The sequence below is a fragment of the Anomaloglossus baeobatrachus genome, chromosome 3, assembly GCF_048569485.1.
Source record: "Anomaloglossus baeobatrachus isolate aAnoBae1 chromosome 3, aAnoBae1.hap1, whole genome shotgun sequence".
Taxonomy (NCBI): domain Eukaryota; kingdom Metazoa; phylum Chordata; class Amphibia; order Anura; family Aromobatidae; genus Anomaloglossus; species Anomaloglossus baeobatrachus.
The window spans coordinates 53,760,056-53,784,364 of record NC_134355.1 but is presented as its reverse complement, the minus strand read 5'-3'; the positions used below and the strand labels follow the sequence as shown (position 1 = coordinate 53,784,364).

The 24,309-nt window shown below is 46.2% G+C and overlaps 1 protein-coding gene across 1 annotated transcript in view; it reads right to left on the bottom strand.

The window, feature by feature from the left end:
• Positions 1–15,022: 15,022 nt before the first annotated feature.
• PLEKHH2 (pleckstrin homology, MyTH4 and FERM domain containing H2) overlaps positions 15,023–24,309 on the bottom strand; it is a 239,776-nt gene continuing 230,489 nt past the window's right edge. The window contains exons 29-30 of the mRNA XM_075339186.1: positions 21,408–21,542; positions 15,023–15,858 (exon numbers count right to left, since the gene is read on the bottom strand). Of these exons, the coding sequence (XP_075195301.1) occupies positions 15,676–15,858; positions 21,408–21,542 (318 nt within the window). The 3' untranslated portion in view covers positions 15,023–15,675. The remainder of the gene's footprint in view (positions 15,859–21,407; positions 21,543–24,309) is intronic.

Below are 24,309 nucleotides of genomic sequence, written 5' to 3'. Positions count from 1 at the left end.
GTTCCTTATGTAAAATGGTTAAGGGGGTCCCAACGGGGACCAGTTGCCGGCAACGACCGGTTTCAAATCACATTGCAGTAAATCAGGTGACTTTTTCACGTTACTCATTTACTTATCATTTTCCAAACTTTTCAACTTTAAACAGTACTCTCAACACACACAGCTGGTGGTCCCAACGGGGACGGTGACAATGGCATTCCATTGCCCTTACTCCGACTCTTCGGTGTCTGCTGCATCCTCTGCCACCAGCATATCAAACATGCAGTGGCAGGCTTGCTGTGAAAGGGGTGCCCGGTATCCGTTTCCACCATTGTGCGCGGTGTAATAGACTACCGGTTCTCCCACGTAGCGGAGACGCTCACTTGCCTCCTCACTTTCAGGAGTGGGTTCAGCACCGGAGCTGGAGTCACTATCACTTGTCTCTGCGTCAGGCGGGTTGCCGCCAGCTGCCGCAGCCTCCTGGCTTCCAGTCTCCAGCACATCTGATTCTTCCACGGTAGTGTGGGGCAGTAGGTCAGGTTGACTAACGCTGAGGCGCCCCATGAGTAACGGCAGGGACGATGTGAGGGCTGTGACAGGACCGGGCCCCCCAGCCGCAGTGGCCGGTCCTGGTAGGACATGGGGACGTGGGTTACCCGTGGCTCCGTCACATCTGAGCCCATTCCATACCTTGGGGCAGCTGCAACCAGCATTTCCACCTCATGGGTCCACTGCTCCATCATCCGGAAGATCTGATTCTGCTGACATTGGTTGAACTCAACTACTCTGGCCCTCATCCATGCCACAGTCCCGGGCTCGGGCACGGAACCCGGTGCAATCACTGCCGGGGCCTCCAACACATTTTCGTTAAGGGGACTCGGCTCCGGTGGCCCCTGGGGAAGCAGTTCAGGGCTGCCCCGGGCGTCTGCGACCAGTCGGTCCGCTTGGGCGGACGGGCAGGGTACCGCTACCGGTTGGACAGGTAGTGGGCCTAGTGGCGGGGCAGCAGTGACTAACGCGGGTAACGGGGGAGGCAGCAGGGTGAACGGGTGTAGGCCGGGCCCCTCAGCCGCAGTGGCCGATCCCTCGGGAATACAGGGACGTGGGTCTTTTACCCGTTCCTCCAAATCTTCCTCCACCTCGCATTTCCGCATAGCAGCCACCACGTCCGCCATGTCTGCCTTCCACTCCTCCAGGAGGAGCTGCATGCGGGCCTGCAGACGATGATTCAGCGGGGCGGTCCGGTCCTCCACCCACGCCGCTCTGCCGGGCGCAGGGGTTTCGCTGCTGTTAGTTGGAGTGGACATCTTAGCAATCGTGCTCTCCAGGAACTAGCAACAAGATGGCCACAGGGTCCTGGCGTCCCTGCTTTTATAGCCGCGCTCACATGTGACCAGCCGCCATTTCGTCCCCCTTAGTCTCTTTCCGGGCCCTCCTTTACAGGGGCGGGGTTTTGGCCTTTGCGCCTCTACTACTCGAGGAGACGCTCGAGCGGGAATTCTTCGCGCCCAAGATGGCGGCTTTTCAAATTTTCCGGCCGGACACCTCCGGCGGTCACACAAGGCGCACTTCCACCAGTCGGTAGAACGGTAGGATCCTGTTCGTGACGCCAAGTTGTCGCGGGCGGAGGAGGGGACGCTGCGCTCTCCCACTGCTCGGGTCTGGCTGCCGCTGCTGCTGCTCGGTGGTGGCTCGAGCGGTGGGCCGGATCTCGGGGACTCGAGCGGCGCTCCTCGCCCGTGAGTGAAAAGGGGATTTTGTTTGTGGGGGTTTTGGTTATTGTCCGTGACGCCACCCACGGTTGTGGTGATTTTGGTGACACCACCGCTGCTCTGGACGGGGATCCCGGGAGCGGTGACAGGGAGCAGCTTTGATGGTAGTTCTCCCCTCCGTGGGTAGGGGGTTGGTTGTCCCGGAGCCCGCTGATGGGGTAGGGATAGATGGCAGGCAGGTTACGGGGCCTGGTGAGGTGCAGGGTCGCGGGGGCAGCGCTGTGCCGCACGGCACGGTGGTACTCACTCAGCCAAAGATGAAGACACAGTAAACACACGGTAAAACACACGACTGGATGGACGGGTCCCACAGACGGCTGCGGTGTTGTTTTCTCCCAGCAGGTTGGTGGTGACTGCCTTTCCCTGCACCTAAGTAGTTTGTACGGTTCCAATGGGTTCCCACCGGTAACCCGCTCCCCGGCTTGGATATGGGCCGGAGGAGCCCCTTTTGCCCGCAGGCGCTGGCCCTGAGAAACGGTTGCCTTGGCGGTGGCGGTGTCTCCCTCACTTGGTTGGACTGTTGCCTTCTGTCGGGACTTGGCTGTTGGGAAACCCAGGAGGTTCCCTTCACTAACGAATTCGGCAAATTCACGGCGACTCCTAGCCTTGCCGGGGTCCGTAAGCCCCTGCCAGATGGTGCTGACTTCTCTTTGTGTACCGGTCCAGTACCGCCGGACCACCGCCCGTCCACGGTCCTTACGGTAGACTCCAATCGGTCACTCCTGCAGACGGTCACCACCGTCTGCCAACCTTGCTGATCTGTCCGGGCCACACACCCGGACCAACTTCAGGCTGCTTAGCTGTCACTTTTCTCCTCTCTCACTTTCACTTCTCAACTGTCCTCACTCCTCTCCAAACTCATCTGCCTGGTTTTCCCGCCTCCAGGACTGTGAACTCCTCGGTGGGTGGAGACCAACCGCCTGGCCCACCCCCTGGTGTGAACATCAGCCCCTGGAGGAAGGCAACAAGGGTTTTGTGCTCTGACTTCAGTGTGCCTGCTGGGAGTCTGGGGTGTGTTGGTGTTGTTCTCTGTGGCCCCTGGCTTGTCCAGGGCGCCACATTTGCACGGTGGACCATGACTGTCTGATATTCCTTTGGGTTTTATTATCAGACAGCCCCCCATAACAGATATCAGTTATCCTTTGAATAGGAGACATTACAAATTCTACATCCCCGCTAGTAGGTCTGGATTTACAGGCAGGCGCCATGTTCTTCTGCTCCACTGTAACCATATTACGACCTGTCCCAGTGTTCCGAAATAGAATATAATTAGAGGGGATGTATGTAAGATTTGATGATAACCGATCAATATCAGACTGGGGGAGGTCGGACACCCAGCACCACCTATCAATCAGCCATTTTAGCTCCCACTGTGATTGGATGTACAGGACATGGCATATGGAGACTGGAAAAGCGAACATCCAACCACTGTTTATGGACCATTTTCTGGTACATGAGCTCAGCTTCTATTGACATAAATGGGAGGTGAGCTGCAGTACCTGAGAACGGCCACTATGCGGTGTATGGAGCCATGCTCTGTACACCACCAGCTATAATGCTGACAGCTCATCCATGGGTGGTCCAGGGCATCAGACCCCCACCAATCTGATAGTGATTACCGAACCTAAAGATTGCTCATCAATATGAAACCCCCTGGAGGCAAAATAGTTGGACGGATCACAGAACCAGTCCAGTCGTGTGCATGGATGTCCCTACTAGTGATGAGCGAGTATGCTTGTTACTACTCGGTACTCGCACGAGTATCACTGTACTCGGGCTACTCGGCGAGGACCGAGTAATCTCGCAATACTCGTGCTGTACTCGTGGTCTTCATGTTGGCGCTCTTTTTAGAGCCAGCCCTTATGCAGGGATTGGCTGGCAGACCACTGCAATGCCACAGCCCTGTTGTGGAATTGCAGTGATTGGCCGGCCCTCACAGCATGACCGTGCCTTTAGCCCGACACTTCCCCGCTCGGCTACGGCCCCTCCCGCACTCCACTCCGCGTGTATATATATATGCACGCTTACACACACACGCACGTTTTTTTTTTTAATTTACAGTTTTGTGGTTTCTACATGCTGCCGGTGGTCATTTCAGAATAATACTCGGGTCCCCCATAGGATAACATTGGGCTCGGTGCTCGGGCCGAGTACACGAGTATCTTGGGATGCTCGGCCCGAGCCTCGAGCACCCGAGCTTTTTAGTACTCGCTCATCACTAGTCCCTACATATACAGTTAGGTCCAGAAATATTTGGACAGTGACACAATTTTCGCGAGTTGGGCTCTGCATGCCACCACATTGGATTTGAAATGAAACCTCTACAACAGAATTCAAGTGCAGATTGTAACGTTTAATTTGAAGGTTTGAACAAAAATATCTGATAGAAATTGTAGGAATTGTACACATTTCTTTACAAACACTCCACATTTTAGGAGGTCAAAAGTAATTGGACAAATAAACCAAACCCAAACAAAATATTTTTATTTTCAATATTTTGTTGCGAATCCTTTGGAGGCAATCACTGCCTTAAGTCTGGAACCCATGGACATCACCAAACGCTGGGTTTCCTCCTTCTTAATGCTTTGCCAGGCCTTTACAGCCGCAGCCTTCAGGTCTTGCTTGTTTGTGGGTCTTTCCGTCTTAAGTCTGGATTTGAGCAAGTGAAATGCATGCTCAATTGGGTTAAGATCTGGTGATTGACTTGGCCATTGCAGAATGTTCCACTTTTTTGCACTCATGAACTCCTGGGTAGCTTTGGCTGTATGCTTGGGGTCATTGTCCATCTGTACTATGAAGCGCCGTCCGATCAACTTTGCGGCATTTGGCTGAATCTGGGCTGAAAGTATATCCCGGTACACTTCAGAATTCATCTGGCTACTCTTGTCTGCTGTTTTGTCATCAATAAACACAAGTGACCCAGTGCCATTGAAAGCCATGCATGCCCATGACATCACGTTGCCTCCACCATGTTTTACAGAGGATGTGGTGTGCCTTGGATCATGTGCCGTTCCCTTTCTTCTCCAAACTTTTTTCTTCCCATCATTCTGGTACAGGTTGATCTTGGTCTCATCTGTCCATAGAATACTTTTCCAGAACTAAGCTGGCTTCATGAGGTGTTTTTCAGCAAATTTAACTCTGGCCTGTCTATTTTTGGAATTGATGAATGGTTTGCATCTAGATGTGAACCCTTTGTATTTACTTTCATGGAGTCTTCTCTTTACTGTTGACTTAGAGACAGATACACCTACTTCACTGAGAGTGTTCTGGACTTCAGTTGATGTTGTGAACGGGTTCTTCTTCACCAAAGAAAGTATGCGGCGATCATCCACCACTGTTGTCATCCGTGGACGCCCAGGCCTTTTTGAGTTCCCAAGCTCACCAGTCAATTCCTTTTTTCTTAGAATGTACCCGACTGTTGATTTTGCTACTCCAAGCATGTCTGCTATCTCTCTGATGGATTTTTTCTTTTTTTTCAGCCTCAGGATGTTCTGCTTCACCTCAATTGAGAGTTCCTTAGACCGCATGTTGTCTGGTCACAGCAACAGCTTCCAAATGCAAAACCACACACCTGTAATCAACCCCAGACCTTTTAACTACTTCATTGATTACAGGTTAACGAGGGAGACGCCTTCAGAGTTAATTGCAGCCCTTAGAGTCCCTTGTCCAATTACTTTTGGTCCCTTGAAAAAGAGGAGTCTATGCATTACAGAGCTATGATTCCTAAACCCTTTCTCCGATTTGGATGTGAAAACTCTCATATTGCAGCTGGGAGTGTGCACTTTCAGCCCATATTATATATATATCATTGTATTTCTGATTATGTTTTTGTAAACAGCTAAAATAACAAAACTTGTGTCACTGTCCAAATATTTCTGGACCTAATTGTATCTGTGTGCTGGAGGAAGACAGAGGAAAAGTGACTACAGCGCCACACTTGTCTGCAGGTTGTGCATGGTATTGCAGCTCAGGTACATTTACATAAATAGAAATTAAATGCAATACCAGACACAACCCATGGACATTTGAGATAGTGATGGAAATCATCCATGCTTGTAAGATTTTGTGTGGAAATTAGAGGTTGTCCACTACTTTTACATTGATGGTGGATCCTAGGGTAGGTCATCAATATCTGAATGGCCAGGGTCCAAAACCCCGGCACCCCCACAGTTCTCTGTGCCGACTGCGGTATTAGTAGCAGGCGGTCAGAAATGCTCAGTTCTGGAGCTGCCCTAAATTCTGATAGTGGCCGTGGCCGGGTGCTGCACATCTGCGGCCACTATAAGTTGATGGGGCAGCTCCAGAACTGATCATTATGTGGGATGCAGGGTGTCAGACCCCAACTGGCCAGACATTGAAGACCAATCCTAGGAATAAGGGGCCCTGTGCACACTACCACATTGCAGGTGCGATGTTGGTGGGATCAAATCGAAAGTGACGCACTTCTGGCGTCGCTGTCGACATCGTAGTGTGTAAATCGTTTTAACTACGATCACGGTATCGTATGATCGGTGTAGTGTTGGTCATTTTCATTATTTTGGCTGCTGCGACTGTACGATGTTGTTCCTCCTTCCTGCGGCAGCACACATCGCTGTGTATGAAGTCGCAGGAGCAAGGAACATCTCCTACTTGCATCCCGTCTGCAATGCGGAAGGAAAGAGGTGGGCGGGATGTTTACGTCCCGCTCATCTCAGCCCCTCCGCTTCTATTGGACGCCTGCCGTGTGACGTCGCTGTGACGCTACACGACCCGCCCCCGTAGGAAGGAGGCGGGTTGCCGGCCAGAGCGACGTCGCAGGGCAGGTGAGTGCATGTGAAGCTGCCGTAGCGATGTTCACTACGGCAGCTATCACCATGATATCGCAGCTGCGCTGGGGGGCGGGGACTATCGCGCTCGGCATCACAGCATCGGCTTGCGATGTCGTAGTGTGCAAAGGGCTATCAGCCATCAATGTAAAAGTAGTGGTCAACCTCTTTAATTCTTTAAGTTCTATCCTTTTTGTGCGTTTGTTTGTTGTTCATTGTTAAAGACTTAAAGAAACAAGGTCCAGTTCACCGGTGACGCCTGATTCCAGTCCTGTTCGGAGCACAGATAGTGATTCTGCCAAATCACCTGAAAATGAAAACAAGATCCAGCTCCACGGATGTGAAAATATTCGTTATGGATTAAAAATTCCAAATAACAGCCATATCGGCTTGGAGTGATAAAAATACCGACGCGTTTCTAGTGCGTCAAGCTCCCTTAGTCATGGCGAAACGCGGCAGTGTTTTTGGAATTTTTTTATGTGCATCAAGAAGATGTTTATATTTGTAGAGCTAAATCTTTTTTTTTGTTAAAGACACAAACACAGAAGTCTCAAATATATATTTTTATTGAAAATGCCACTGAAACCAACGGAATGATTTATAAAGTGGTGGTAATATCCCTCTTCTTAATATTCTTCTATATATGTATTGTACAAGCTAATCTACATTTTCATTTGCTATCAAATTGGCCCTGAGATTCTCAGAGTCGCTGATTTGTAAGTATTATATTTCATTTATTAGGACAAACAGTAAGACAATGACTAATGATGAGTATTTACAGTACCAAGTTATTGCCTCCAGGACATGAACACAATATAGAGAGAGGTTGTATGCGATTTCTTTTCCATAAACAGCGCCACCCCCGTCTATAGGCTATGTCTGGTATTGCACCTTCACTAAATGCGCTCAGATAGTGCTGATCTGCAATACCAGACACAGCCTATAGCCAAGAGTGGCGCAATTTCTGGAATAAAATAAAGGCGTTCCACTTTTTCTAACCTCTCAAAACCCTTTTATGAGTAAACTATTACCAGTATCCCAATTATTAGTGAAATGGAAGGGAAATAATTCCCAAGTGACTCATTAGAAACAGTTATACTTTACAGGAGATTCATATTCACATATGACTTTAGCTAAGAATAACAAAAAAAGACAGTTGCACTCTGAAATGCTAAAGTGTGCAAACAATGAATGCAAAAATATTGAAATATTTAGCCTAAAAAAAAAATGGCCATTTCTATGTCTGCCTTGACGTGGCTACTGGGCAGATATAAAAATAGCAATTTTTGTATGCTAAATATCTCAATTTTTCCTAGAGTTCCTTAAACAGTAATGCATGTCTATATTCTTGCATTCATTGTTTGTGTGATTTAGCATTTCAGAGTGCAACTGTCTTTTTTTTTGTTATTATATGTAATGTTCAGACTGCATTTTAGGAGTGCCGTCAGTCTTTTTGTCTAGGTTATTTAGCTAAGAATACTCGTACCTTTCATGGGCCCAATCTACCTTCTACTGAACCTTTTTAGGAATCTTAAAAAACCTTTTTGTATACTGTTTTAGTGAATTAGGGGTTAAAATAAGGGTTTTCCCCCTCTTAGATCATGAATTTATTAGCCTGAGATACTGCATAGGGCATGTCACTCAAAGGAGGACCCAAAATATCTTGATACAATAGGCACTGTGTAATGTTTCATCTCGCCTGTGGAGGCACTGCAGAGAAATTAAACACTTGCTACTGTCTATTTTTCTTAGAGGGAACCTGTCACCACTTTTTTGGCCTATAAGCTGCGGCCACCACCACCGGGCTCTTATATACAGCATTCTAACATGCTGTATATAAGAGCCTAGGCCGGGGGTATAACATAAAAAACACTTTATAATACTTACCTAACAGTCGCGCGATGGGCCTAATGGGCGTCTCCGTTGTCTGGTGCCGGCACCTCCTTTGTTCGTCCATCTTCGTCCTCTTTCTGAAGTCTGGGTGCATGACGCGGCTACATCATACACACTCGCCGGCCCTGCGCAGGCGCACTACAATACTTTGATCTGCCCTGCTCAGGACCTGAATGCCGGCGCGTGTGTATGACGTAGGACCCATCATGCACCGCGGCTAGAGAAGAAGGAGCACAAAGATGGCCAAAAGAGGCGGTGCCGGCATCGGACATACCCATTAGGCCCACCGCGCCGTTAGGTAAGTATAATAAAGTGTTTTTTATGTTATACCCCCGGCCTGGGCTCCTATATATAGCATGTTAGAATCCTGTATATAAGAGCCCGGTGGTGGTGGCCGCAGTTTATAGGGCAAAAAAGTGGTGACAGGTTCCCTTTAATATATTGAATTTTTTTATTTCATTAAATGCTAGTAAAGGATAAAAAAAATAATTAAAAAAAAAAATAAATCTTAGAATATTAAATTAGAAGGTTTTTTTTACTGTACAGTATATATGATAGACCAATATGGGGTTAGCTGGAAAAAAAATACAACTAATACATGAAAAAATAAAAACTTGAAGGGGTTGTCTACTAATGGATTAGCCCATAAGTGGTCTATAAGATAAGATATTCACTTTCCTGGCCAGTGCTATTCCACCAGTCCAGACTATCAACATCTGGCGGGGGACGACACATTAGCGCTCCAGACAGACAACGTTTGCTGGAAGAAACAGCGTGAACACTGCAGCCAATCAGTAGCCTCTGATTGGCTGCAGGGTTTACATGGCATCTCAATTAGAAGATGATGCCAGGGGGCCGGCGGAGGAGCAATGTCAGTCTGGAGGGGGTGGAGGACAAGGTTTTTGTTTTTTTTCTACTTCTCCGGACCCCGTTAATTTGGCGTTGTCCAACAGTGGGTAACCCCCAGGGCGTCTGCCAGGATCTTTATGACTACTAAATAAAATTAATAACAGTAATTTTTTTTTGTATTTTATTTCACTAATCAACATGAGGGTTTTTGCCATTTTTTTTATTATAAATACTATGAAAATAATTAAATATTTAAAAAAAGAAAAAAGAAAAAACTGTTCTCCAGGAACGAGAAATATTCTAAAATTCTGCTATATTTTTTTTTCAAGGGCAAATATACATTATTTATTTAATATTAAATAGGTCTTTAAAATTTATCATAAGTTCCTCTTTAATAAAATACACATTTTCTCAATTAATTTTTGTGGTGACATAGAATAATAACGGTAATGTCAGTGTACAGGATTATAATCGTCACTACTGGGATTTCTCAGAAATTTACATTGATAAGTATTCAAACACTTGGAACACATAAGTGACTTAAGCTAATGAATAAATATGAATATTCCGCATAAATTAAATCCCTACTTGTAGCTAATAAGTAATAATTAGCTCTATGTGTCATTTTACACTTTACCACAGTATAATTATTCTCTGTAATGTCAGAGCTCATGCAGGAAAATAAATCTATTAGAATACATTACATATAAAGTAGCCGTCATTCCTGTTTATTCTGTAGATCTAATTCTTGATATTTATGTTCTTTTTGTTGGATTTTTCAAATATTCTATTGACATAGTTTGGTGTATGCACTTATAACCAAGCACTTTAAAGCCAATGTCTACTCTTAATCAGCATTTCATTGTTTTAATATGCCTTACTCGTCCATTCCTTATTACATTTTTATAGCAGTCAAATTACAGAATCCCCTGCCTATACCGTTAAAGGGAACCTGTAAGGTCCAATATGCACCCAGAACCACGAGCAGTTCTGGGTGCATATTGCTAATCCCTGCCTAAGGGGTACTTTGCATGCTGTGACATCGCTACTGCGATATCGTTGGGGTCAAATTGAAAGTAACGCACATTTGGCGCCGGTAACGACGTCGCAACGTGTAACGCCTAGATGCGCTGATAAACGATCGCAAAAGCGCCGAAAATCGATGATCTGTGTAGCATCGGTCATTTTCATAATGTCGCACTAATAGGAGATACGATGTTGTTCCTCGTCCCTGCGGTAGCACACATCGCTGTGTGTGAAGCCGCAGGAGCGAGGAACATCTCCTTACCTGCGTCCCGCCTGCAATGCGGAAGGAAGGAGGTGGGCGGGATGTTTACGTCCCACTCTTCTCCGCCCCTCTGCTTCTATTGGCCGCCTGCCGTGTGACGTTGCTGTGACGCCGCACGACCCGCCCCCCTTAGAAAGGAGGCGGATCGCCGGCCAGAGCGACGTCGCAGGGCAGGTAAGTGCGTGTGAAGTTGCCATAGCGATAATGTTCGTTACGGCAGCTATCACAAGATATCGCATGTGCGATGGGGGCGTGTACTATTGCGCTCGACATCGCTAGCCGATGCTAGCGCTGTCGCAACGTGCAAAGTACCCCTAACTGTCCAAGCATCTAGTAACATACAGTAAATAAAGAGATCTTTAGAAAAAGTATTTCTAAAGATCCTTTATGATATGCTAATGAGCGCAGGGACTAGTCACAAGAGTGTTAGTTCTTGTGCTCGTTCCGCCTTCTTAGCATTGTAGGACGCCCACAGGAGCGTAGTAACATGATATTCAATGCAGTATCACCAGAGGTGACGCACGTACCTGCGTTCGCTATCACTGCTGATCAGAATGCCGTACACGTCCGGTCATGCGCAGTATGAAGCTGGGTGTACGTGTCCCGGCTTCAGAGAAGTCTAGTGTGCATGACCGGAAGTGCTGGGACTTCTGATTAGCAGTGACAGCGGATACAGGTACACACGTTGGTAAAGTCTAAATCCCAGTGGACAGAGGAACCTCTGCTGACATCATGCCCATGTGACAAGAAGGGACAGGGCTTCCACCAACATAGCTGATACCAGGAAGCAACATTATTTTTCTAAGTCCATATGGGCATAGAGTTTATTACAATAGAAGCAGGGGTCTGGGATTAAGGCCCCCTAGATGGCGGTGGGTGCAGGGGAGGTGAAGCCCCCCCTTTCATGATTATAGTGGACGGAAGGAAACGTCACCACGCCCATCGATGAAGCCGGCCACACCCACTAACCAAGTCAGCCAAGCCCAAGGTCCTTCTAGCCGCTGGGAGTTAAAAACAACCTACGCCCATCACCGCTGGTGATGCTACATTGAATAGCATGTTCACACACCCCTGTGGGTGTGCTACCATGCTGAGAGGGCAGAATGAGTGCAGGAACTAATCCCCTTGGGACTAGTCCCTGCGCTCATTTGCATATCATAAAGGATAATTAGAAATACTTTTTCAAAAGATCTCTTTATTTATGCTACTAGATACAGGGACAGTGAGGCCCTGTGCACACACTGCATTTTTACCAGCATTTTTTGCGTTTTTGCTGCAGAAATTTCTTAAGAAAATGGCTGTAACCTTTCTGCAGACATTCCCCAGCAAAACCTATGGAAAAAAAATAGCTGTGCGCACACTGTGTTTTTTTTCTCAATGGCATTCTTTGTGCAGAATTTCTTGAGAAAAAGAATGTGCATGTCATCTCTTTTCTGCAGGTACCTGCGTTTTTTGCCATAGATAATGGTAAAAAAACGCAGGGACCAACCTGCGGAAAAAAACGCGTTAAAAATGCGGTAAAAAAGCGGTAAAAATGCATGCGTTATTGGTGCGTTTTTTTAACGCAAGTGTGCTAATCTTTCAGACTCTCAAGAAATTTCTTGAGAAAAATCCTTTTTCTAGTGCGCACAGGGCCTTAGGCACGAATTAACAATATGTTCCCAGAACTGCTCGTGGTTCTGGGTGCATATTGCACCTGACAGATTTCCTTTAAATCATGAAATTCATCTTGCCTTCATCCCCACTAGAGGGAGCTATCTGCATACTGTTTATGCCTCAATCTCAATAAGAATCCTGTATGTGGTAAGCTCTTGAGCTCTCCCTAGTGGTGCCTGAAGGAAGCTGGAATTTTAATCTTTACCTGAGCAGGTAAATTGGATCACGGATGGGTTCTGAGGATTCAGCTTGTTTACTGTGGATAGACGATAACTTATAATTTCTGGAGTAACCCTTTAAATAAGGATTTGGATATTGATTTGTCAATATAGTGAATGTAGAAAGTTTGAAGGGAATCGAGGATTAATAATATAGAAATGGCGCGCCATTCCTAATGAACTGTACATGATATGAGTGTTACCTCCATACCGTTAGACTCAACCTGTGACTTGTGGTCTCGTCTTTCTCCATGGCCGGGGACATAACAGGGGGCATACATTCCTACAGAATATTCTGATGGCTTTGTATGTATGTCCCTATAATTAACTAATATTATTCCATTCATATAAGTGCATGCCTCCAGCTTTCCAGAATGACGACTAGTAATACTTCACAAACATACACAGCAGTAATGTAGCAGTAATTGCGTAAAGCAATTATTGAATAGAATGTAATGTGGAGAGCTTACGCCGTGGTCCTTCTGGCTGCTTCTTATGTTATTATAGACGTAATGAAGCCATATTTTCCCGGGAATAATCACTTAATTTATTCAATAAGTAGTCGGATTATCTCTTCTATATCTCTAGGCTTGTCTTATAATGCAGTAAAGTGCTACCCCTGTGGCTATGCCATCGAACTGGCGCATGTGGGCTGTCATGTGGTGTCCCCACCTCATTGTTGAAATGTATTAATCTTTGCAGGCGGCGCAGATTCATGAGAGTCTCTTGCCGCCAATTGACAGAGAACGGTGAACTTTGTGATCCTCGGGGAAATACATCTCCCAAAGCTAAAATGTATATTCTGTGGGTATTCATATATAAATTAGGAGTATTTCTATATTATTTATGACCTCACAATATCAGAGGAGAAGGACACCCTGGTAAAACAAGAAGAATGCTTCAATGGGGGCCATATATTGGTAAGAGCTGATATCCAGGGGTTGTCCGGTGCCGATCACTTCCCCATTGAAGTGCTCATGAGGTTATGAACGCACATACTGTACCTGCTGATGGTTCATGGGTCTTGGTGGGTATGTGGGATCATAATGTCATTGTCATTTCCAATGCAGAAGTGAGAGGTTGGAGACCTTCGAGTTGTGGCCAACTTGATGGCAAAGCCTGAAGGTGCCCGCACAACCTCTTATAGCTGCCAACTGAACATTCGACTGGCAAAGAGCTATTCCTCCTGACCTATGAATACACCTGGAGAGGAAAGCAAGCCGCTGCCAGATACCTCTGGTGTAGATTTATCAATCCTGAGAACAAAAGAGTCGGGTATTGAAATTCCTTCTCCCAACATCATCTGTCTGGGTAGACACCAGAGGCTCCTGTACACATTGGACAGTTAGTCAATTCCACCGAAATTGCACTAGTGTATTTGTTCCTTTAAAGGGAACCTGTTAGATCCCTTATGCCATCAAAGGCAGCATTATTCACATTTGTACGTCAAAATTCCCTTCCTAACCAGCACTGTATAACATCATTCTCTAAAATCAATGTACAAAAAAAAGCATTTTTTTACCTCCGTTTTCATATACAAATTAGGGCCTTGAATAATCAGAGGTGCATTGTTATCCCTGACTACTTGTCCCTCTTTCGATGTTATCACGCCCCTGTTGGTATGATAACATGATTTTCAAGAGCGGGCGTCACTGCAGTCCCTGGAAATCTTGCGCATGTGCTTGGCTCATTTTGGCATTGTCACTGCTCCTTTGAGGCTGCATATATGCATGATCGGAAGTGCAGATGCTGTTCTTCCAATCATGTGTGCCTGTCTGAAGCCGGGACGTGTACACCCAGCTTGAGAGTCGCACTGCGCATAGTCTGAAGAACAGCATCTCTACTTCCAATCATGCACAGTGCGCCTCTCTGAAGCTGGGACGCGAACTCCCAGCCTCAAAAGCGCAGTGACGATACAGAAATTAGCCATGCGCATGCGCTAAATTCCCAGGAGATGCGATAACGCCGGCTCGTAGAAATCATGTTATCACACCCACAGGGGTATAATAACATGGAAAGAGGACCGACTAGTCTGGGGAAACAACGCCCCTTCGACTAGTCAAGGTCCTAATTTGCATACGAAAATGGAGGTAATGCTTTGTTACACAATGATTTTAGAGAATGATGTTATAAAGGGCGGATTAGGAAGGGAATTTTGATGTGCAAATGTGTATAATGCTGGCTTGGATGGTATAAAGAACCTGACTGGTTCCCTTTCAAGGTTTATTCTCCACTTCTATCTTCAGGAGCACACAAATCCCCAGCTTCCCACCTTCCTGCTTCCTGGGAGCAGTGCGCTCCTGAAGGCTGACAGTTTGGGTGGGATACATGGTTGAGCCATTGGTCTGAACTGGGCTCTCTGCAGTCCCTAGCACAGATAGCTTAGCTTAGCCTCTGGATCATTGGTGGGTCGCAGTTGCACCAAGGCTGAATTTATTCGGCCCGCATCAGAGCCGCTTTTGCAAGCTGTTTAACAAAACTTACCAGCTATGAAACTGCAATCGCTGACGGCCTGCAGAGGTGGACGGTAATCTAACCACTGTAAAATTAAAAATCTCTGTGTTCTTGGGAACAAAAAGGATTTTTAATAAGCGGTAAAGTGCAGAGTTGCAATTTTACCCATGAGGTGCCTAAAGGCTTCTAGGATGTTAATTCACGTTTGAGAATCACATTTTTAATAAAACAAAGCAGAGCTCCAGATGCTAAGACTAAGACTGTCGGGACCCTCTTCAATGTCCAAACTTTATGTAGGCTTTGAGCATTGGTTGATGTATACACATGGGCAGAGAACTGATGCCACAGCATTACATGTACCTGTGTACCTGCTAGGAATGTTTGCAGTACAGCTCCTATCATCCCTTAGTTGTATTAACAGAACTGTTTTTATTGGTATGAGTGGTCGTATCAAGAGATGTCCTCTCCTTCATTTACGTTAACTATTCAGGAATGCACAGTTCTGCCAACGCTAACGATCATGGACATATTAACCAGTCATCCTGACCATCCACAGTACTGACGGGGCAGTAACGCTGGTGTAAGTGTTGTCTCTGCCGCTCCAACGATGGTACCATGAAGGCACAACCAGTATTGTAAATTGTGTGGTGCCACCTGTTGGCCCGGAGGTTTGTTATCTTTCTTTGGACCACGTGTCTATATACATCAATTGGCTCTTAGAAGCGGCATTATTATCATTTATCTTATTAGTCTCATCTTCCCTATAATAAAGTAGGCCCTTTAGTGGGTCGATTGTTTGACAAGAGCAGCTGGCTTCCCATGTGCTTGTTTTTCGATTCTTCTTGGGCAGAGAGAAGGGCTGGAGCGGAGAGGTGGTGGGCAACCACTTTTTGCTGTTGGGCTGTGTTTATGTAACTGGCAATCAGCAAAGTTATCTCCAAAATCTAAAAAAAGAGAAATAAAAAAGTTAAAATATTAAAAATGTATTCTTTGTCAAAATTTATGAAGCAAAATATCCATTTTATTTTTCTTATAACCTTTGCTCCCACCTATAATGGGATGGTATAGATGGAATTGAGACTTCTAGACTCTCCCTTAAGGCTGCTTTACACGTTACAATTGATTGTGCGATCGCATTTGCGATCGCACCCGCCCCCATCGTTTGTGCGGCACGGGCAATTTGTTGCCCGTGTCGCACAATCCTGTAACCCCCCCATCACACGTACTTACCTTCGAAATGACCTAGCTGTGGGCGGCGAACATCCACTTCCTGAAGGGGAAGGGACGATCGGCGTCACAGCGACGACACACAGCGGCCGGCCAATAGATGCGAAGGGGCGGAGATAAGCGGGACGTAAACATCCTGCCCACCTCCTTCCTTCAGCATTGCCGGCGAGACGCAGGTAAGCTGTGTTCATCGTTCCCGGGGTGTCAATCGGAGCGATGTGTGCTGCCCCAGGTACGATGAACAACAGGACAAGTGATTTTTAGAAAATGAGCGACGTGACAGCGATGAACGAGAAGGTGAGTATTTCTTCTCATTCATAGCTGTCACACGCTACGATATCACTAACGATGCCGGATGTGCATCACTCACGACGTGACCCCGCCGACATCTCGTTAGATATATCATAGCGTGTAAAGCCCGCTTAAGTCTGGGGACCCTTCGCTGTCCCTTATCCCGATGGTAGACTTAGAGGTAGTCAGGGTCGAGCCTTCAACAGAGCCGCTGCTCTGCTGCTGCAAAAGAAAGTGCATTAACCCCTCCAGTGCTAAAAGGAAAAATCCCATTTAAAGTACATGATCTAGATGGTAAGGTGAGAACTAGCCCTGAACATGTCCCTATACATGTGACACCACCTAGGAGTAAGGGCGTTCCTAAGAGAAGTCACAAAATGCATCATTCAATGTGAAGGCATAAAGAGGTGTTGTTCCACTTGTGAGTTTTTTCATTCTGTGATAGTTAATTTGCATATTCTTCTGCCATGGTGAGCTTAAAGGGAATCTGTCAGGTGATTTTCTAGTACAATACTAAGGTTATCTTTAAATAGGGCTTAAGGAGACCTTTCAGGATCAGTAAGTTTTATTGCTCTACATTATCCTGTTATCTTGTTGCAAGCTCAGTATAAGCTAATAAGTAACTAGTCAAGCATATGTAAATACAAACTGCCCTACTCAATTATCTCATCTATCTGTGGGAGTAACTGAATTTGCACTGCTGCCCCCAGCCATATTCCCTCCCACCTCTCAGCAGTGATAGTGAATGCACTGCAAGCAGTGAATATGCAAGTCTATTTACATACACTTGACAAGCCTGCAGGAGACACTGAATTCTATGGATCTTACATCAAGATAACAGTAGAAGGTAGAACAATAAAACTTACTGATCCTGAAAGCTCTCCTTAAGCCCTATTTAAAAATAACATTAGTAATGTGCTACAAAAATCACCTGACAGATTCCCTTTAAGACTCCATACTCAGCTGGTCTCCGAGTATGGAGAACCAGTACTTTCCCCATATAACACAGTGAGCTGCTTCAAGTATATCATGCCACATGTACCGTTATCTGAAACTTTAAAAGGAACTATTACCTTGGAATATGATATTTTTACCTGCAGATATAGACCTAATCTGCAGGTATACAGTGTTGCAATTCTTCTGTCTCAAGCTATATTCACAGGTGGCTTTTTGTGTGCACTTTGCTTCAGTTTTGGCTGCACTTTATTTGTTATAGATTACATTACACATATGATATGTCTACAGTACATGTTAATAAAGTTACCTTTACTCACTTAAAACCCTGCAAAAAACGCAAATGTTATACTTCGGGGTTTTTTTCTTCAGTTTTTCAGTTTATCATTAGATATACGGTAATAGGTAAAAAAAAATATTACTGTCCTGATGACATTGCAAAAGCTGGAAGATCCATCTGTGACTGTGCTGCCACTGGCAATTATACCTCCGATGCAAGATGTCAGTCTTTGTAATCTGCTCCCCGCCTGCGATTTTTTTTACAGGCAGCGTCATTACCGGGGTTGGCGCATGCGCTGATGGATAGTCCGGCTCTCACACTGTCATTAGGACATAACGGAGCATGCTATTTATTGGATCGAGGAAGGAGAATGAGGCCAGAAAAGCTGGAAGGCTGTAAGTACAGGCCAAGCCGCTGCACTTGAGAGGTCAATTGCATCAGAATTTGCCAATGGAATAAAAGACATTGGCAACACGGGCTTGTCTGGTGGTCAATCCTGTGCCCTGCCGCTGCATTCAGAGGCTATAGGATGTGACTGATGCGACCAAATTAGTAGAAGGGACTGAGGACTCCCATTGATGTAATTGGTAGGTGTCCCAGGAGTAGGTGTCCCTGTCATCAGCAACTTATCACCCAACACTGTGGACAGGAGATGTTTTGCAATGTTCGTACCAACCCTTTGATACCGGTTTACTAAGCAGACCCAGATAGTAAGGCCACATGCCCAGGTTGACTTTTTTACCTCAGTATTTATAAGTCCACGTGCACACGGTGAGTTTTTGACCTCAGTATTTGTAAGCCAAAACCAGGAGTGGGTGAATAATGCAGAAGTGGCTTCCGTGTTTATACTTTTCCTCTGATTGTTCCACTCCTGGTTTTAGCAACAAATACTGAGGTAAAAAAACTCACAAAATACTCAACGTGTGCACGTGGCCTTACAGATAGTGAGATGAAAACTCACCAAATACTCAAAGTGTGCACATAGCCAGAAAATGTCCAGATTTTTATACCCTGCAACCATGTGCACACGTTGAGTGTTTGGTGAGTTTTTTACCTCAGTATTTGTAGCCAAAACCAGGAGTTGGTAAAAATGGCAGGAGTGGTGCCCGTGTTTCTATTATACTTTTCTTTTGATTGTTCCACTCCTGGTTTTGGCTACAGATACTGAGGTAAAAAAAACCTCACCAAATACTCAACGTGTGCACATAGCCAGTAAATGTCCAGATTTTTATGCCCTGTAGCCAAGTGCACATGTTGAGTATTTGGTGAGTTTTTTACCTCAGTATTTGTAGCCAAAACCAGGAGTTGGTAAAAAATACAGCAGTGGTGATCGTGTTTCTCTTAGGCTATGTGCGCACGTTGCGTTTTTTTCATGCGTTTCCGCAGCGTTTTGAACTGCAGCGTTTTAATGCAAAAATGCATGCGTTTTGATTTCCAAGCAAAGTCTATGGGAAATAGGCATATTGTGTGCGCACTATGCATCCAGAAATGCTGCGTTTTTTTTGACAAAAATTTGTCAAAATTTCTGCGTTTGAAGAAGCAACATATCAATTGTTTTGAGCATTTTGGCAGCGTTTTGGTAACATTGAAGTCAATGAGAATGATCAAAACGTATCCTTAAACAAATTTATAGCGTTTTACATGCATTTTTGATGCAAAACGCATGCTTTTTTGTCAAAATCAAAGTATGCGTTTTTGCCATTAAAGTGAGGGCAAGGGGTTTCCTTTTGCCCTCACATCCAGCCCAACTTAAAAAAGAGTCAAACAATAATTTAAATGTATTTTTAACATAAATATAAAATCTCAATCATTTTCAGAAAATTATCATGATAGTGTATGATTTAAAGCATTATTTTTTATTTTTTTTTCCTATTGTTTGATTGTTCAAACTTTATTTAGTAGTGTCTTTGTATTGAAAACGCATCACATTTTAAGCACTGAAAATGCATGTCAAACGCGGTCAAAACGCGGCAAATACGCAAGAAAAACGCATGCATATTTCCTGCGTTTATGTGGTCAAAAACAAATTTGACAATGACAAATTCTGCCAGAGGATGCGTTCATTTCTGCAAGGTACTGAACGCAACGTGCGCACATAGCCTTAAGGCTGGAAACATACCTATGCGTGTAAAATCGGTCCGACTAGGCTGACATAAACTCTGCTTTTTTTAGTTCACATTAGGTCCGAGTGCAACGCAAGTGGGATGCTTGTTTTGAATAATTTAATGATTTGACTCGCGTGTGTGATGCGATTGAGATGCATGTTTCCTGCAAATTAATTCGATTACACGTGTCAGATAATTAACCTTTAGAAATGTGATGTCACATTCATCTGTTGAATAATGAATGAGCGAAGTTACTGCCACACTCGCAAATTGGAACGCTGGTGTGCGTGTGTGATCCTTCTTTAAACATGCTTCCATAGGAAATCATTGAGAAAAATGGTGTGAGAAACTCGCAAAAAAGCAGCATGCTGCGATTTTTTTTCTCAGTCCGATTTGGACTGAGAAAAAAAATCGCAAATGCGAGCTGAATCATTCACTAACATGTGTCCGATTCCAATGCGAGATTTTCTCGCATTGCACTACTGCGAGAAACTCGCAAGTGAAAAGCCGGCCTTAGGCCGCTTTACACGCTGCGATATTGTTACCGATATCGCTAGCGTGCGTACCCGCCCCCATTGGTTGTGAGACACGGGCAAATCGCTGCCTGTGGCGTACAAAATCGCTCAGACCCGTCACACTACTTACCTGCCTAGCAATGTCGCTGTGTCCGGCGAACTGCCTCCTTTCTAAGGGGGCGGTTAGTTCGGCGTCACAGCGACGTCACTAAGCGGGCGCCCAATAGAAGCGCAGGGGCGGAGATGAGCGGCCGGAACATCCTGCCCACCTCCTTCCTTCCGCATTGCCGGTGGACGCAGGTAAGGTGAGGTTCCTCGTTCCTGTGGTGTCACACAGCGCGATGTGTGCTGCCGCAGGAACGACGAACTACATTGTACACGCAGCAGCAACGATAATTGGGAATAGGGGGGCATGTCACCGATTAGCGATTTTGAACGTTTTCGCGACGATTCAAAATCGCTCATAGGTGTCACATGCAACGACATCGCTAAAGCGGCCAGATATGCGTCACAAATTCCGTAACCTCAACGAGATCGCTTGAGCGATGTCGTAGCGTGTAAAGCGGCCTTTACACTTTTCCTCTGATTGTTCTACTCCTAGTTTGGTCTTACAGATACTGAGGTAAAATACTGTCCAAATACTGAAGGTCTGTACATGGGCTAACCCAGGTAGTCTGTCCGGGCCTCTCTACTTCATCTGCTATAGGTAACAAACATTATATAAACACTCCCATCAGTTTTGCTGCTCGCAGAAATTATTGGTCAGGTGCCGTTCCTCCTGTTATCTTTAATAGTAGCAATCTAGGCTTCTTGGCTTAAAAAAAAAAATAAAGCTTCTCTCGTTTCCGTCGCCGCATTTTATTTGTGTGAGCAAAATTTGGAACCCGGCGAGAAGACCACTAGACGAACAAAAGAGCGAGCATTTTGTAATTACCTCGCCCGGTCTTATAGTTTATAATTGCTTTTTTCCCTCTCCAAGCTTCCAGCTAAGATAATAAACATGGCTTTGTTTAAGCCGCAGGTGCTTAATTCATGCTTTTTATATCCGAGCATATAAGAGTACTTTATTCATAAAAGCCTACCTCCGAGCGGCTGGCGTGTATTTCAGCTAATGTACCTACCTTTACTTTTGCCATAGCAAACAGAAGTTTTTCAGTTGACTTGTCCTTTGTCTGCGTGTTAACTACCAGCATAAAGTCATCACGGTAACCTCCGAAGGTCATTAGACTCCTGTGTACGTACGTGAGCAGCAACCTCTTAAGGAACAGAAGAGTGGGAGGAAGAAGAAAAGATGGCAAAACATTATTTGTATTTCCAATTCAACAACGACTGTGATGAAAGACTCCAACAAAAGCCATGCATTTACCTAATAAAAGACTCTACGGCTGCCATTAGGAGGAGATTTTTACCCCCAAAAGGGACAAATAAGCATCACGTCTGTAGAATATTTGTTTTCTGAAAGTCTGACAGGTTTGTAATAAATCCATAAATAAGCAATTTAGCATTTTACTAAAACACCTACAGGAAAAGAAAACCTACATCCCATTGTGACTGGGGCTTAGAAGAATTGCCGTGAACGTACAGGCAAATGAAATATAGGCCTAGAGGAGCTGGCAAACCTCATCTGTGCCCACCTCATCCTCCAAAAACCTTCTGAGAAGGAGAGCTTCCAAATAGAGGACAGGGACATCGATGAGGCGTAATTACGGATAACACATCTGACGGCTCTTGTCACATGCTATATCCTTGTCACAATGACTAGAGGAAACTGGGGAACTGGGGCTCAAAAGCTGTCCCTCAAGCTAAGGGGGCCCTATGCTGTCCCTAATCTCAGGGATACTCCTGATGGTGAAGATGCCTGAGTCTCCTTCCTGGCCCTGCTACTGACCGGACCTGACCTCATCTGATTACCTCTCCCCCTCCACCCAAGGAAGGATGAGACAGGAATGTGAAGATACTCACACACAAGGGAAAACCATAACTCTGTGGAACAGCATGCACACACAAACACAATAAGATATCCAGGAGTAAAACAAGAGCAGTAAGAAGCTACAAAACAACAGAGGAAAACTGAACAACCGCACCAAGCAATAAGAACACCTTTCACCAGCAAATCCAGGACACCACACCTCACAGTCCAACATAGATTAACTATAGCTAGTGTGGTGCCCTGGACAAGCCAGGGGCCACAGGTAACTACACCACCACACCCTACACCCCGATTAGGCACATCTAAGCCAGACACAAAACCCTTGTTGCCTTCCCCAGGGGCTGATGTCCACACCAGGGGGTGGAGCCAGGCGGTTGGTCTCCACCCACCAAGGAGTTCACAGTCCTGGAGGAGGGAAAAGGAGCAGTTCAGTTAAGCTAGGGAAGTGAAGGAGTGAGGAGTTGAGTTTTGACAGTGAAAGTGGAAGGAGGGAAAGTGTAGTAGTGGAGCAACTGACTGACAGAGTCCGGGTGTGTGGCCCGGACAGAGCAGCAAGGTTGGCGGACGGTGGTGACCGTCTGCAGGAGTGGCCTATCGGAGTTTGCCGTAAGGACCGTGGACGGGCGGTGGCCCGGCGGTACCGGACCGGTACACAAGGAGAAGCCAGCACCATTGGCAGGGGCTTTTCGGACCCCGGCAAGGCTAGGAGTCGCCGTGAATTTGCCGAATCTGTTAGTGAAGGGGACCTCCGGGTTTCCAAACAGTCAAGTCCCGACAGAAGGCAACCGTCCAACCGTGAAGGGGAGACACCGCCACCGCCAAGGGCAACCGTTTCCCAGGGCCAGCGCCTGCGGGCAAAAAGGGGCTCCTCCGGCCTACATCCAAGTCGGGGAGCGGGTTACCGGTGGGAACCCATCGCTACCAACATTGAACTTAGGTGCAGGGAGAGACAGTCATCACTAACCTACGGGGAAGAAGCAACCGCAGCCGTCTGGGGGACCCGTCCATCCAGCCGTGTGTTTTACCGAGAACTGTGTCATCGTCTCAGGCTGAGTGAGTACCCCCGTGCCGTACGGCACAGCGCTGCCCCTGCGACCCTGCACCTCACCAGGCCCCGCAACCCGCCTGTCATTCATCCCTACCCCATCACCGGGCCCCGAGACAACCAACCCCCTACCCACGGAGGGGAGAACTAACATCAAAGCTGCTCCCTGTCACCGCTCCCGGAATCCCCGTCCAGAGCAGCGGTGGTGTCCACACAATCACCACAACCGTGGGTGGTGTCACGGGCAATATCCCCAAAACCAAACCACCCCTTTTCACTCACGGGCGAGGAGCGCCGCTCGAGTCCCCGGGATCCGGCCCATCGCTCGAGCCACCGAGCAGCAGCAGCCGCAGAGCAGCGGCAGCCGGACCCGAGCAGTGGGAGAGCGCAGTGTCCCCTCCTCCGCCCGCGACACTAGCATGGGTGGAAGGGTTCAATCAGCATAAATAGGAGGGGAGCAGATGTGATAGGTGTGCCCACAACATGTGATCAAAGGAGCAAGCAGACTAGCAAAGATTAACTCTTGCTAGCCTGCCTATGAATCAGCACACAGCAGGTCAACCTCTGAGTCTACCTGTGTTGATCCCTGACACCAGCGAAACCGTCGGGTGGAGTTTCAGAATCTGCAATCTGAACAGAGCCCGACACTGCCATGACAGTTGGCGAGGTTTGTCCAAAACTTAGTGTGACAGTCCTTGTCGAAGGGTTTGCCTAAAATATGGCAAGAATGAGTATGGCTGGGGCTACATGGCGACAAATTGTGTAACAGAAATTCTCAGATTAGTCTATTTTAGAATTGTGACTTTGGTATAAAAAAAATAAAGGAAAAATTGCAGATAAATAAAGTGTAAGTTGCATGTGACTCGCGTTGAATCCTACGGCACGTATTTTGCATGCGATTTGAGACAGCAAATCCAACACACTTAGAAACATTTGTGACTCTGTGTCAGAGTCGCAAGTCACAATGTGACACCAAAAGTGATGGTTAAATGTGATATCACAATGTGACATTGCAATTTCAGGGTTTCGTCTGACAAGTGGCCATGTA